The following is a 12,805-nucleotide window of genomic DNA, read 5'->3' as shown; positions in this document are numbered from 1 at the left end:
CCCTGAGGAATCCAGTCTCTGGGTAGCAAGGTGTGTGGAAGGGTTTGGCAGGTGCCTAGGGCATCATCACCTCCCATCGCTTGGGACTTTACACCTAAATAGGCAGTAACCCTGGCAAACTCATGTGCCACCTGACAGAAGAGTGCCTTGCCTACCCGGATGGAAACCAGCAGCTTCCAGCACTGTGCTAGAGATGGGATGGCTCCTATGACTGGACAGTGGGAATGGAAGGACACAGGCTCTTTAGGAAGGACAGGCAGGGAAGACAAGGAAAAGGTGTTAATGACCAGCTGGAGTACATGGAGCTCTGCCTGGGGATGGATTAGGAGCTGACTGAGAGCTTACAGGTCAGGATCAAAGGGAAGACAGAAACAGGGGACATAGTAGAGGGGGTCTGCTACAGGCCACCTGACCAGGAAGACCGAGTGGATGAGACCCTCTACAAACGGATAGGAGCAGCCTCACGTTCACGAGCCCTGGTCCTCATGGGGGACTTCAACCACCCTGATACCTGTTGGAGGGACAACACAGCAGGGCATAGGCAATCCAGGAGGTTCTTAGAATGCGTTGGTGATAACTTCCTTCTCCAAGTGACAGAGTGTCATGGTTTAGCCCCTGGCAGCAGCTAAGCACCATGCAGACACTCGTTCACAACCCCCCTATCGCTATTGGCAACTGTGGCTATTGCCCAGATTGCCCAGCTGGGTTGAATTGATTGAATTTCCTAATTAAGGTTTAGACCCTGCCTACAAAAGGTGGGCCATTTCCCCCTGGTTGTGGGAGATGCAATGATGTTCTTGGAGCTGCAGCCTAGGCTGGTGAGCAACAACTGGTGACCCTGGTGTGATACATCTGAGAGACTCTGGAGACTGTGACTCCCTGACATGATATGTCTGAGAGACCCTGAAGACCGTGACTCCCTCGCCGAAGCCAGAGTAGCCTTAGCCGGGGCTGGAGTGAGAGCCCTTCGGTAAAGCTGCAAGCCCAAAGGAGGGAAGCGTGCTGGAGTTGGAATGAATGGACTGGGTCTCTGTTCACTGTAAAGCCTTCACCTTCCTTTAAAAACAAAAACTGGTAAAGCAAAAAGGGGTAATTATGGCTATTGCAACTGTGGCTATTGCCCAGCTGGGTTGAATTGATTGAATTTCCTAATTAAGGTTTAGATCCTGCCTACAAAAGGTGAGCCATTTCCTCCTGGCTGCAAGAGATGCAAGGACATCCTTGGAGCTGCAGCCCCCCTCCCCCTCCGCCTAGTCACTCCACACACACCCCTACACACACCCGGAGGGGTGGAGAGGAGAAAAATGTAACAAAAGGCTTGAGGGTGGCCAAGGGCAAAACAGATTGAGCTTGGGCACAAATCAATTTAATTTGTTACCAGTTCATGAGACATGAAGTTGGATCTTTAAAACACCTTCCCCCCACCCCTTCCTTCTTCCCGCTCTACCTCCTCCCCCAGTGGCACAGGCGGATGGGGAATGGGGGCTGCAGGTCAGTTCATCACACGTTGTTTCTGCTGCTCCTTCCTCAAGGGGGAGGACTCCTCACATTCTTCCCCTGCTCCAACGTGGAGTCCCTTCTCATGGGAGACAGTCCTCCACAAACTTCTCCAACATGAGTCGTTCCCACAGAATCCAGTTCTTACCCATCAGACTGTTCCAGCACAGGCTTTTTGCATGGAGTCAGAGCTTCTGAAGGTGCAGCTACCTCCCCCAGCACGGAGCCCCCCATGGACTGTACATGTATCTCCGCGCGACTGTTTCTCTCAGCGGCATGGAGTCCTTTCCTAGGGAGACTGTCCTCTATGAACACCTTTGGGCACAGGCATCTCTGCTCCAGCATAGGGTCCTCCGTGGGCTGCAGGTGGGTCTCTGCCCCACTGTTTCTCTCATGGGCAGCAGAGGGGCTGCTGCCATTTCACTACAGGCTGCAGGGGAATCTCAGCTCCAGCACACCTCCTCCCACTCCATCTTCACTGACCTGGTGTCTGCGTAGCCGTTTCTCTCAGATCTCAGTCCTCCCTCCACTGTAGCTGTGCTGGGCCTGACCAGCCTGACGAACCCCAGCAGTCCTGGCAGGAACGAACTCCACGCAGCAGGTGCCCTGGGAGCCGGGTGCTTTGGAGCTCTCCAAGATGCACCACCATGGCCACCTCCAGTTGAGTGGTGGTGGCCCAGCACAGGCAGCCACCACCTGTGCAGGAAGCTGGGGGGAGACAGCCCCCTGCCTCCCTCTTCTCTTCACTGCAAGTACTGCATAGTGCAGTTCCTTTGTCCCCTTCTTAAATATGTTTATTCACTGAGTGGCTCAGCCCTAGCCAGAGGCAGGTCCAACTGGTTTTGGAGCCTGGGAAACTTCTAGCAGTTCCTTACAGGGACTACCCCTATGGCCCCTCACGCTACCAAAACCCCACCACGTAAATCCAGCACGATGCAAGGTGCTGTGCTGGACCTTGTTCTCACCAACAAGGAGGGGCTGGTGAGGAATGTGAAGCTCAAGGGCAGCCTTGGCTGTAGTGATCATGAAATGGTGGAGTTCAAGATTCTTAGGGAGGCAAGAAGGGCATTCAGCAAGCTCATTACCCTGGTCTTCAAGAGAGCAGCTTTTGGCCTCTACAGGGATGTGCTTGGTAGAGTACCATGGGATAAAGCCCTGGAGGGAAGAGGGGCCCAAGATGGTTAATATTCAAGGATCACCTCTTCCAAGCTCAGGAGCAGTGCATCCCAACAAAGAGGAAGTTGGGCAAAACCAGAGAGGCCTGCATGGATGAGCAAGGAGCTCCTGAACAAACTTAAGCACAAAAGGGAAGCCTCCAGAGGGTAGAAGCAAGTACAGGTAGCCTGGGAGGAATACAGAGAAATTATCTGAGCAGCCAGGGATCAGGTTAGGAAAGTGAAGCCCTGCTGATAGAATTAAATCTGGCCAGGGACAACAAGAAAAGCTTCTACAGGTATGTCAGTGATAAAAGGAGAACTAGGGAAAATGTGGGCCCTCTCCGGAAGGAAACGGGAGACCTGGTTACCCAGGATATGGAGAAGCCTCAGGTACTCAAGGACTTTTTTTGCCTCCGTCTTCACTGGCAAGTGCTCTGGCTGCAGTGTCCAAGTCACAGGAGGCAAAGGCAGGGACGGGAAGAATGGAGAACCACCCACTGCAGGTGAAGATTGGGTTCAAGACCACCTAAAGGAAACTCAAGGTACACAAGTCTGTGGGACTTGATGAGATGCATCCACGGGTCCTAAGGGAACTGGCAGATGAAGTTGCTAAGCCACTATCCATCATACTTGAGAAGTCGTGACAATCCAGTGAAGTTTCCACCGACTGGAAAAGGGGAAACATAGCCCCCATTTTTAAAAAGGGAAAAAAGAAAGACCCAGGGAACTACAGGCCAGTCAGTCTCACCTCTGAGCCGGTGAGATCATGGAGCAGATCCTCCTGGAAACTATGCTAAGGCACACAGAAAACAAGGAGGTGATTGGTGACGGCCAACATGGCTTTCACTAAGGGCAAATCATGCCTAATAATTTGGTGGCCTTCTACAACGGGGTTACAGCATTTGTGGATAAGGGAAGAGCAACTGATGTCATCTACCTGGACTTGTGCAAAGCATTTGACACTGTCCTGAACACATCCTTGTCTCTAAATTGGAGAGATGTGGACCACTCGTGGGATAAGGAATTGGCTGGATGGTCACACTCAAAGTGTTGTGCTCAATGTCCAAGCAGAGAGCAGTGATGAGTGGTGTTCCTCAGGGGTCAGTATTGAGACTGACACTATTCAACATCTTTGTCGGCAACATGGACAGTGGGATCGAGTGCACCCTCAGCAAGTTTCCCAACAACACCAAGCTGTGTGGTGTGGTTGACACACTGGAGGGAAGGGATGCCATCCAGAGGGACCTTGACAGGCTGGAGAGGTGAGCCTCATGAAGTTCAACAAGGCCAAGTGCAAGGTCTTGCACATGGGTCCGGGCAATCCCAAGCACACATGCAGGCTGGGCGGAGAATGGATTGAGAACAGCCCTGAGGAAAAGGACTTGGGAGTGTTGATTGATGAGAAGCTCAGCATGAGCCGGCAATGTGCGCTGGCAGCCCAGAAAGCCAACCATATCCTGGGCCGCATCAAAAGAAGTGTGGCCAGCAGGTTGAGGGAGGTTATTCTGCCCCTCTACTCTGCTCTGTGAGACCCCACCTGGAATACTGTGTTCAGCTCTGGAGTCCCCAACATAAGAAGGACATGAAGCTGTTGGAGCGAGTCCAGAGAAGAGCCACGAAGATGATCTGAGGGCTGGAGCACCTCTGCTATGAAGACAGGTTGAGCGAGTTGGGGCTGTTCAGCCTGGAGAAGAGAAGGCTCTAGGGAGACCTTCTGGCAGCCTTTCAGTACCTAAAAGGGGCCTACAGGAAAGTTGGAGAGGGACTTTTTACAAGGGCATGTAGTGACAGGACAAGGGGCAATGGCTTTAAACTGAAAGAGGGCAGATTTAGATCAGATCTAAGGAAGAAATTCTTCACTCTGAGGGTGGTGAGGCACTGGAACAGGTTGCCCAGAGAAGCTGTGGATGCCCCATCCCTGGAAGTGTTCAAGGCCAGGCTGATGGGGCTTTGAGCAACATGACCTAGTGGAAGATGTCCCTGCCCATGGCAGGTGGCTTGGAACTGGATGATCTTTAAGGTCCCTTCCAACCCAAACCATTATATGATTCTATGATACTTGGGCTCCATCTGTGCCTACCGAGCCACAGTTCAGTACTGTTAGAGGATTGTGGTTAAGGTAGGGATCCAAACCACTCTTGACTGAGACCAGGGTGCAAACTACATGATAGTGGAGATAGGGACCCAAACTGCAACTGAGGTCACCACGGTTGAGATAGGGACCCAAACAACAATGACTACAATAATTGTCCCAGTAGTGAAAAAGAAACAGTGGACAAGGAGGTCAATGGGTCCATATCATCGATTAGTGAGGGAGGAGAAAGAAGAGGGTTTGATTAATAAGCTGGTCCTTCAGCAAATAAATTGGAGGAAGGAGTGAGGGAATTCAGACAAGAAATGGAAACTACCTGGTTTCTGACCTCATCAGAACTTTGAGACATTCAGAAAGATTACAGCCACCAGCCAAGTGAGTGGATTGCTGCCTTGCTGCCACGATGCTGAGATAACAGGGCCAACAGTCAGAAATTGGAAGGCAGGGAAAGCCAACAGCTGGGATCCCTTGCTAGGAATCAGGAACTGAGAGAGGAATTGGAAAAGAGTCAGAAATTCGCAGTCTCTGGAGACAGCTCCTCTCAAGTGTGATGGTAAGATATCCATTCAAGGAAGAGCTTGTGGACTACTCAGGAAAGAGGACTACCACAGACAAAAGCATTCAGTACCTGAGAGAATTAGCGGTGCTGAAAGTCATCTACAGTGATCTAGACAATGGTGAGGTCTCCAAAGATGCAGAGGATGTCCTGTGCACACAGGCCATGTGGAGGAAAGTGATTCAAAGTGCTGCAGCGTCACATGCTAACAGCTCAATAATGATGTTTTGCCTGGGTATGGATATCTGCTGTTGAAAGAGTGCCTTCTTAGCTCCAAACATTTGTCTTCCGGAGCAATCGCTACGCATACTGAAGCTGTGCTTCCTGGGAAGTGGCTGGATATCATCTGCTGATGGGAAGTAGAGAAAAAATATTTTGTTTTTCTTTCCTCCGTGCGCAGCTTTTGCTTTTGCTTTATTAAACTGCCTTTATCTTGACCCACAAGTTCTTGTCCATCTCGTTTTCTCCCCCCTGTCCTGCTGATGAGAGGAGTGGTAGAACGGCTTGGTGGCCACCTGGTGGCTAGCCAAGGTCAACCCACTACAGATGCCAAACAGGTTGCTGCCCATCTCAGCAAGGCTGCCAAGCTGCATGGCCACTCGGAGCCAAACCTGCCCAGGCACATCCCTGCTCAGGCAGGCAGGTGACTCTCCAACGGCTCCCAGCACCTTCGGCTGAGCCCAGGAGAACATGGAGGCTCCTTGAACACTGGGACAGTCAGCTGGGGCCACTGGCCCTGTCATGTCCTTGGCCGCACTGCAGGGACATGCTGCCCTCCCTAAACTCTGCAAATAGCATCCCCTGAAGCTTTGGTGTTTTCCAGCCCTGCCTGGAGTGGTCCGGGACGTTAGGGCACAGCATGGTGCTTATGCAGAGCACCACGCCCCTCTTGCCTTAGCAGGATGTCCTGGCAGCTCTACGTCACTCAGAAAGTGTCTCTCCCCTCCTGGCCTCCGTATTCTTACATGCTAAATTGGATGTCTAATAAATAAGTAATGACAAATGATGGAATTAAACGGCAGCCAGGCAAAGGGAGCTGGCAGAGGGAGGTGTGCTGTGCTTGGAGGCTCACTCCAGCGGTGCAGGAGTCTGGACTGGTTCAGAGTGAGCCCCAGCCAGCAGTGTGGGCTGGGTCTGACAACTGCACCAGCAGCATCCTGTGCTTTTGGCCCTGGCGCATACATTGGTGCCCCAAATATGCACCCAAGAAGCACCTCCGTATTCCCCAAGCTCCCCTGGTCCCAGACTGTCAACACCCTGTGCCCTTGTGCCCTCACCCTGCCATCCCCTCCTCACCCCGCTATGCTGCTCTTGTTCCCCATCTCTGCCAACATATTGCTGAGGCTGGTATTACTATAATCCCTGTCTTAATTTAAAGCCTCCTGCCATCTCATGTTTTTCCAGGGTGGCAGAGGGAATTGACGCACTTTTGTGGCACCCACTCAGCCCTGGAGCTGACGTTGAGTGTGGGGGGTCGGAAAGTCTGGGATGTCCACGGGGGGGGCCCCTGCTCTTGCCCCCTGGGTTGTGTTGCAGCCCTTGGCAAGAGGTGTCCCCAGTCCGGGAGCTGTGTCTGGGGGCAGCAGGCACTGGTAGGAAGAAGGGCTGACAATGCCAGGGGGGGTGGGCAGCTGCTGCTCCCCAAAACCCCCTGCAGCCACGGGGTGTCTGGTCTCCCCTCTCCCCTCACTGTCTGCCCCAGGCTGGGGTGACCTTGCTACTATTTTTCCTTTCAACTATCTGAAATGTTTGTATTTGCTGCTTTTCCCCAGAAACCTCCTCCTTCGAGACACTCTCCCTCCTGGCGCCACAGGTAACGGTGAGGGTGGGGGGAGCCGCGCTCCTTCAAGGCAGCTGCCAGCCATTTGCCTGCCTCAGTGCCGAACGGGGAGTCAGGGAGGAGACGTTTGCGGTGTTTGTTCATTTATTTCTGTGCATTCCCCTCGCGCAGCAGCTGGGCTCCCGCTGGCAGAGAGAGGGACAGGCCCCCAGGAACAGGTGCGGGGGTGCGCGAGTTTGGACACGGCCCCACCGCAGCCCAGCGGGGCCACTGGGGAAGAGGCTGCGTCCTGCGGGCAGGCAAGGGGCGTTTGTGATGAGGGAGCATCTCAGGCGGATAGCGTGGGAGCGGCGGGAGCGGGGAGCGAAGAGACAAAGGGCAACAAGAGGGCACTGCGAGGGGAGCAGCGAGGGGTCCGGCAGGGAGCTCGAGGGCACAGGCGAGGACTGGGGCGGGCGGCAGTGGGCGGAGTAGGGGCCCGGGCAGCACGGCCCGGCGCGCCGCAGCGCAGCACCACGGCGGGGCGGGAGGCGACGCGCGCGCCAGCGGCGGGAACGGCTGCGGTGACGCCTCACGCCGGCCCCGCCTCGCTGCCGCGCGCGGCCGCTGCCGCCAGGGCGCGTGCGCAGCGCAGGCGCGGGGGCAGCCGGCAACTGCGCCCGGCGGGTCCGGTGGGCGGTGGCGGCGGCGCGGAGGGAGGTAAGGGCGGGCGGGCGGGCTCGGCACCGCTTACCCCGGCCCCAGACACCTCTCGGAGCTGGCGGGCCGCCCCTTCGCCCCGGCCCCTTCCGAGGGGCCCCGACACCCGCTCCGAGGCTGAGGGGGGGGGCTGGCATCCCCCTCGCGGAGCGCAGCTCCTCAGCCGCGGCCCCTCTTCCTGCGCCTGTGCTCGGCCGTTCCGCCCCAGGAGTCCGCTGTGGGTCGGGCGAGGGCCGGCCGGCCAGGTAAGGGTCCGCCCGAGGGTCTCGCCTCCCGCCGAGCTGGGAGCTGGGGCCTGGGCAGCAGCGGGGGGCACGGCCCAGCGCGCAGCTGGTTTTGTCTGCAAACAGGTGCTGCCGCCTTGTGTGAGGGGTGTCCGTCCTGCTGCAGGTTAGCTTCCGAAGCAGCTTGCCAAGGGCTGGTCAGTGAACCCGAATTGCAAACAGCGTGGCTACTGTCTATGTCATGGATGGCAGTGTGCCCATCGGTGTCATGGCTGTGTCGTGACTGTCAGCAATCTGCTGACCTGCCAGGCTCTGCAGTAGCCTGGCATACCTGTTAGTCGTTTTTAAAAAGCCTGCTAGTCACTCGCTGACAAACCGTTTCTAAACAGAAACTCTTGTCAGGGCTGATGGTGTGTGTCAGGAAGGGCTTTGGGACAGAGGACAGGGACCATCTTAAACCCTCTCAGCAAGGGTTTGGAAAAGGAAGAGCATGGGTTTTGAAAAGCTTGCCTGCGCAGGGCAGAATTTTCCAAAGCCATCAGCCCCAGGGAGCTATGCTGCAATTCCTCTTTGTCTCATGACATTGGCATTTTGTTCTTTACTTCAGAACCACTGGGTTGCACAGATGCTTCTCAAATGTCCCATCAAGTTAGTTCAGACATGCTTGATTTGGGGTGTTGCTGGGCAGGGGAAGTGAAATTGGTGAGGCTTTAGTTAGATTCTGCACTTTCCGCAAAAACTAACTTGAAACAGAAGTTTCTGATCTTGGCTTTGTGGTAAGCACTGGTTGAAAGAGCTGCAAAAAGAACAAACAAAGCTGAACAGGGCCCCCTGCAATTAATACAGAGAGTGGGTTTTGGCCTGGAGGAAATAGGAGTGCTGATCTGAGCAGTGCTCAGTGCTCCTGTTTCATTTGTTTGGAGGCTGGTGTGGTGGTGTCATCACTAAGCAGCACTAAGTGTCCACACCCTTCCCAGGAATGTTGGTAGCAGGTGTAAGCAAGCCAAATCCTCTCTCTTGTTGTGCCAGGCTCCTGCCAGCTAGCTCACTTTTCTGGTTAGCAGATTCAGGTGTATGTTCAATCCTCAGATCAGATTCCAGAGTGATCCAGTGTGTGGATAGGCAGGCTAAGCAGATCAACGCTATTCACATCCCCTGGATTGAGGGGAGACATGGGTTACACAGCCTGTGCACTCACGCCAGAGCTCTTTCAATTTATGTTTTTCTTACTTTGGGTTTAGCATCCATAATGTACTGGTTCTGTCCTGGTCAGAAATGGGCTGTGTTCCATTTTACTTAGGGCAAGGGAAACTGTTCTTAGTGCCTTGTTCTTGCCTGTTGTACTCCAGCCATCAGTACCGCACTTTCTGCTTCCTAGAGCTCTCCTGTTGTTCTTCCAGTCTGGGTCAACATTACAAATTGAAAGGCAGTGCGCCAAGCACAGCTCTGGCAACCTCATTGACTGATATTTGGTTTTTAGCGACTGTTATGCTGGAGGAAGACATTCCCTGGAGAGGCCTGGAGGCAGAAACGCTGTATTTCTGGACCAGGTGCAGTGCAGACAGCAGCCAAACAAATCTCTTATTCCATGCCAGGCCTTTACCTTTGCTTGCAGAATGTCCCTGAGAGGGAGAGGACTGGTTGGCACTTGGCCTTTCTCTTGTGACTTCTGACTAAGGAACCTGTGGTGTTGCAGTTGTTGCAATGTGAACTTGCACCCGTGCCCTAGCAAGCTGGCCTGTGAAAAGCTTTGCCAGAAAAGAGCAGCAGAGAAGCTGGGTCTCTGTGCCTGGGAAACCCCTTCTGAGCCATAGAGATCACGTGCAGGAAGCAAGTGCAGCTCCACTTGTAAGGTCAGTGTCCCTGGGGTGATTAACAACTGGTTTGTATTGAGTTAGGCCTGTACATCTTTCACATCCTTCCAGCAGAGCGAGTCAGATAGGAGAAATTATTTAGCTAGTGACTGTACAGTGGAAAGGAAGGCCTGGTGATGATGATCCCTGGTGATTTTGCTGTTTCTGTGATAGCCTGAGGACACAGGCCAGAAGAGATGTTTAACTAGTGATGGTATGTTTGGAAAAACTAGTCAAGCTTTCAGATACCGAGTTTTCACCAAAAGTGGTATAATTGATACTAAACTCTCAACAGTTGTTCTCACCTTGCACTTGCAGTGGTGACCTGCTGCTTCCATTTTGGATCTGAGGGAGGACTTGTGTGTCTGAAAGCTTGTCCTATTCCCATCTTATCAGAGCTTATCTTACCAGAGAGTTTACCTCCTATATACAAAGCTTATTCCAAAATGAGGATGGAAATACCATATTTTGTTCTTCCATGTGCGACTTTTTGCAGAATCCACAAGTCATATAGCTATTTTTTACTGTTTCTGAACCCTGCAGATTGCCTTGGTACTGCTCCTTTCCGTCCTGCTGCAATGAGTGGGAAGTCCTTGCTCTTAAAGGTCATTCTCCTTGGGGATGGTGGAGTTGGGAAAAGTTCCCTCATGAACCGGTACGTCACCAACAAGTTCGACTCGCAGGCTTTCCACACGATTGGTGTGGAGTTCTTAAACCGGGACCTGGAGGTGGATGGACGTTTTGTGACCCTGCAGATTTGGGACACTGCAGGACAGGAGAGATTCAAGAGCCTGCGAACCCCCTTTTACAGGGGAGCAGACTGCTGCCTGCTGACTTTCAGTGTGGATGACCGGCAGAGCTTTGAGAACCTCAGTAACTGGCAGAAGGAGTTTGTCTATTATGCTGATGTGAAGGACCCTGAACACTTCCCATTCGTTGTCCTGGGCAACAAGATAGACAAACTCGAGAGACAAGTGAGCACAGAGGAGGCCCAGGCCTGGTGCATGGAAAACGGTAACTATCCATACCTGGAGACTAGTGCCAAGGATGACACCAATGTGGCAGTGGCCTTTGAGGAGGCTGTGCGACAAGTGCTGGCGGTGGAGGAGCAGCTAGAGCACTGCATGCTGGGCCACACCATCGACCTGCACTCCAGCTCAAAATCAGGGTCTTCTTGTTGTTAACAGTGGCTGCTGCTTTGGGAATGTTGCTCAAGCCAGTGGCTGGATTGGAATAAGCATGGGCAGCTCTGGGGCACTCTGAGGAGAATAACCACAAGGACAGTAGGTGGTTTGCTCACTGGGGAGTTGCAGCCTCACCACTGGAATTCTGGCTGGAGTTTTCGGGCACGGAGTATGTATCTGCAGGAGGGAGTTGTTAAAAGAGCATGTCAGCATAGTCCTGCTTCCATCTCTGCCTATTTTAGCAGGTTTAAAGGACTGGGTTAGCGTCCTTTAAATCCACTAAAGACAGTAGTGATATGATCTGTACCAAGAACTGCCTGCAGAACAAAGCTGAGAGCACTCTAGACGCTCTCTGAAGTATTTTACTCCTGAACTAAAAAAAAAAAAAAAATACTAGACACACTAAACTAATGACCTTACTGTCAAAGGAAAGTCTGCTTAGCGTCCTGAACTAAACCTGCCGTAGAGACTCTAGCCCATGCGACTGTGAGAATGCTGAATACTGGAGTGGCTGAGATGTGTGTATCTGTTTGGGATAAGTATATTGTGTCCTGAGACTGAATTGTGCTGAGAATTGTTAAGAGCTCTGATCTGAAGCAACATCTGAAGGAGAGATGGACCTGTGTTTGAATGTGGCAGCATCAATTCTTCGTCGCTGCTTATTTCTGGTCTGGTTTTCCTTACCTTTGTCTTGTGAGGGTGTTATTTTGTGGAGAGACTGTCTGCTTCTTGTTTAATATATGTTTCCTGTCTTCTGGAGGCTCAACACTGGATCTCACTTCTCATACCTTGCAGCCCTGGGTGAAAAATACTGATGTGGATGCTTACCAGGTCATGTCAAAGGGTTTAGAGTTAGCTCAGGAGTTCAGGAGTGTGAAACTTCAGCTAGTTTCTGTCCCAAGTAATTGCTGTGTCCAGCATCCAGTGTATGCTCTAGCAGACCGGATGGTAGATGCGTGGGATGTCTTCCAGATGTGCAGGTGGCCGGGGGAGTCAGGCATGGTCAGCTGTTAAATCACTCGGTGTGCGGGGCTGGGACTGCGGTGCTGTGTTAGTGGGTGGATTGCGCCTTCAGTTGCTGCAGCACGGATGTTCCCGTCTGGGTGCTGCAACGTAGAACCGTTCGCTTTGTTACCTGCTGTGTCAGATGCAGTGCTGCTGAGCACAGGTAACTCCTGCCATTGTCCTGGCGCTTGCTGCCTAACGAGGAATCTGGGATGTTTTATCTACTTCATATGACAGATTTTATTGGTAGAAGATATCCTCTCAGTTAACTCGCCTTTGTTAATGGCTGCTGTGTTCAGCCCGCTGGGGAGAGAGCTGCACTGGTTCTACCTCTGTTCAAGGCAGAAAAAATGGTGTTGGGGGGAGGCAGGAAACCCCCTAGAAAAGGACACCAGGCTTTGCTGATCCCAGCTCCTGCCCCCTGCTAGGTGTTAGTCCCGAGCTATCTGTAAGCAAAGAGACAAGTGCTTGCTGACTGCTGTCTTCACCATTATAACCTCATGTCCTGCAACTTCCCGCGTGAGAGTTTGTGCTTATGGGCAAAGTCACAGTTTTGAACACAGGAGCCTGCCGTGGGGAGAGCTTCCCCTGAGTGTGTATCCGCTAGCTGCTGAATACAGTTCCCACTGTGATGAACGACTGGATGGTAAATTTTGTAGCTCAAATCGAGCAGCCTCGCTCTGTGCTTTAGAGCAGGCAATCACTGCCCACGTGCAGTCCCTGAGCATGCAAGGAGTCTTCTGTAGGGGAACTCAGAG

At 52.8% G+C, this 12,805-nt stretch overlaps 1 protein-coding gene across 2 annotated transcripts; it reads left to right on the top strand.

The window, feature by feature from the left end:
* The first annotated feature begins 7,756 nt into the window (after positions 1 to 7,756).
* RAB9B (RAB9B, member RAS oncogene family) lies at positions 7,757 to 12,572 on the top strand. 2 transcript variants are annotated; one of them, XM_086619509.1, is made up of 2 exons: positions 7,757 to 7,781; positions 10,402 to 12,572. In XM_086619509.1, exon 2 carries the CDS (start codon positions 10,437 to 10,439, stop codon positions 11,040 to 11,042), a length of 606 nt encoding a protein of 201 aa, XP_086475635.1. In that variant the 5' UTR covers positions 7,757 to 7,781; positions 10,402 to 10,436; the 3' UTR covers positions 11,043 to 12,572. The 2 variants fall into 2 exon arrangements, with proteins under 2 accessions (XP_086475635.1, XP_086475636.1); XM_086619510.1 differs by lacking the exon at positions 7,757 to 7,781 and adding an exon at positions 9,356 to 9,858.
* The last annotated feature ends 233 nt before the right edge of the window (positions 12,573 to 12,805 follow it).

The sequence above is a fragment of the Tauraco erythrolophus genome, chromosome 13 (genome assembly GCF_009769465.1).
Source record: "Tauraco erythrolophus isolate bTauEry1 chromosome 13, bTauEry1.pri, whole genome shotgun sequence".
Lineage (NCBI taxonomy): Eukaryota > Metazoa > Chordata > Aves > Musophagiformes > Musophagidae > Tauraco > Tauraco erythrolophus.
This window is presented reverse-complemented; position numbering and strand designations above follow the sequence as displayed.

What these genes read in the sequence shown, in the direction of transcription:
- RAB9B (XM_086619509.1), top strand. Translation starts at nt 10,437, where the DNA reads ATGAGTGGGAAGTCCTTGCTCTTAAAGGTCATTCTCCTTGGGGATGGT.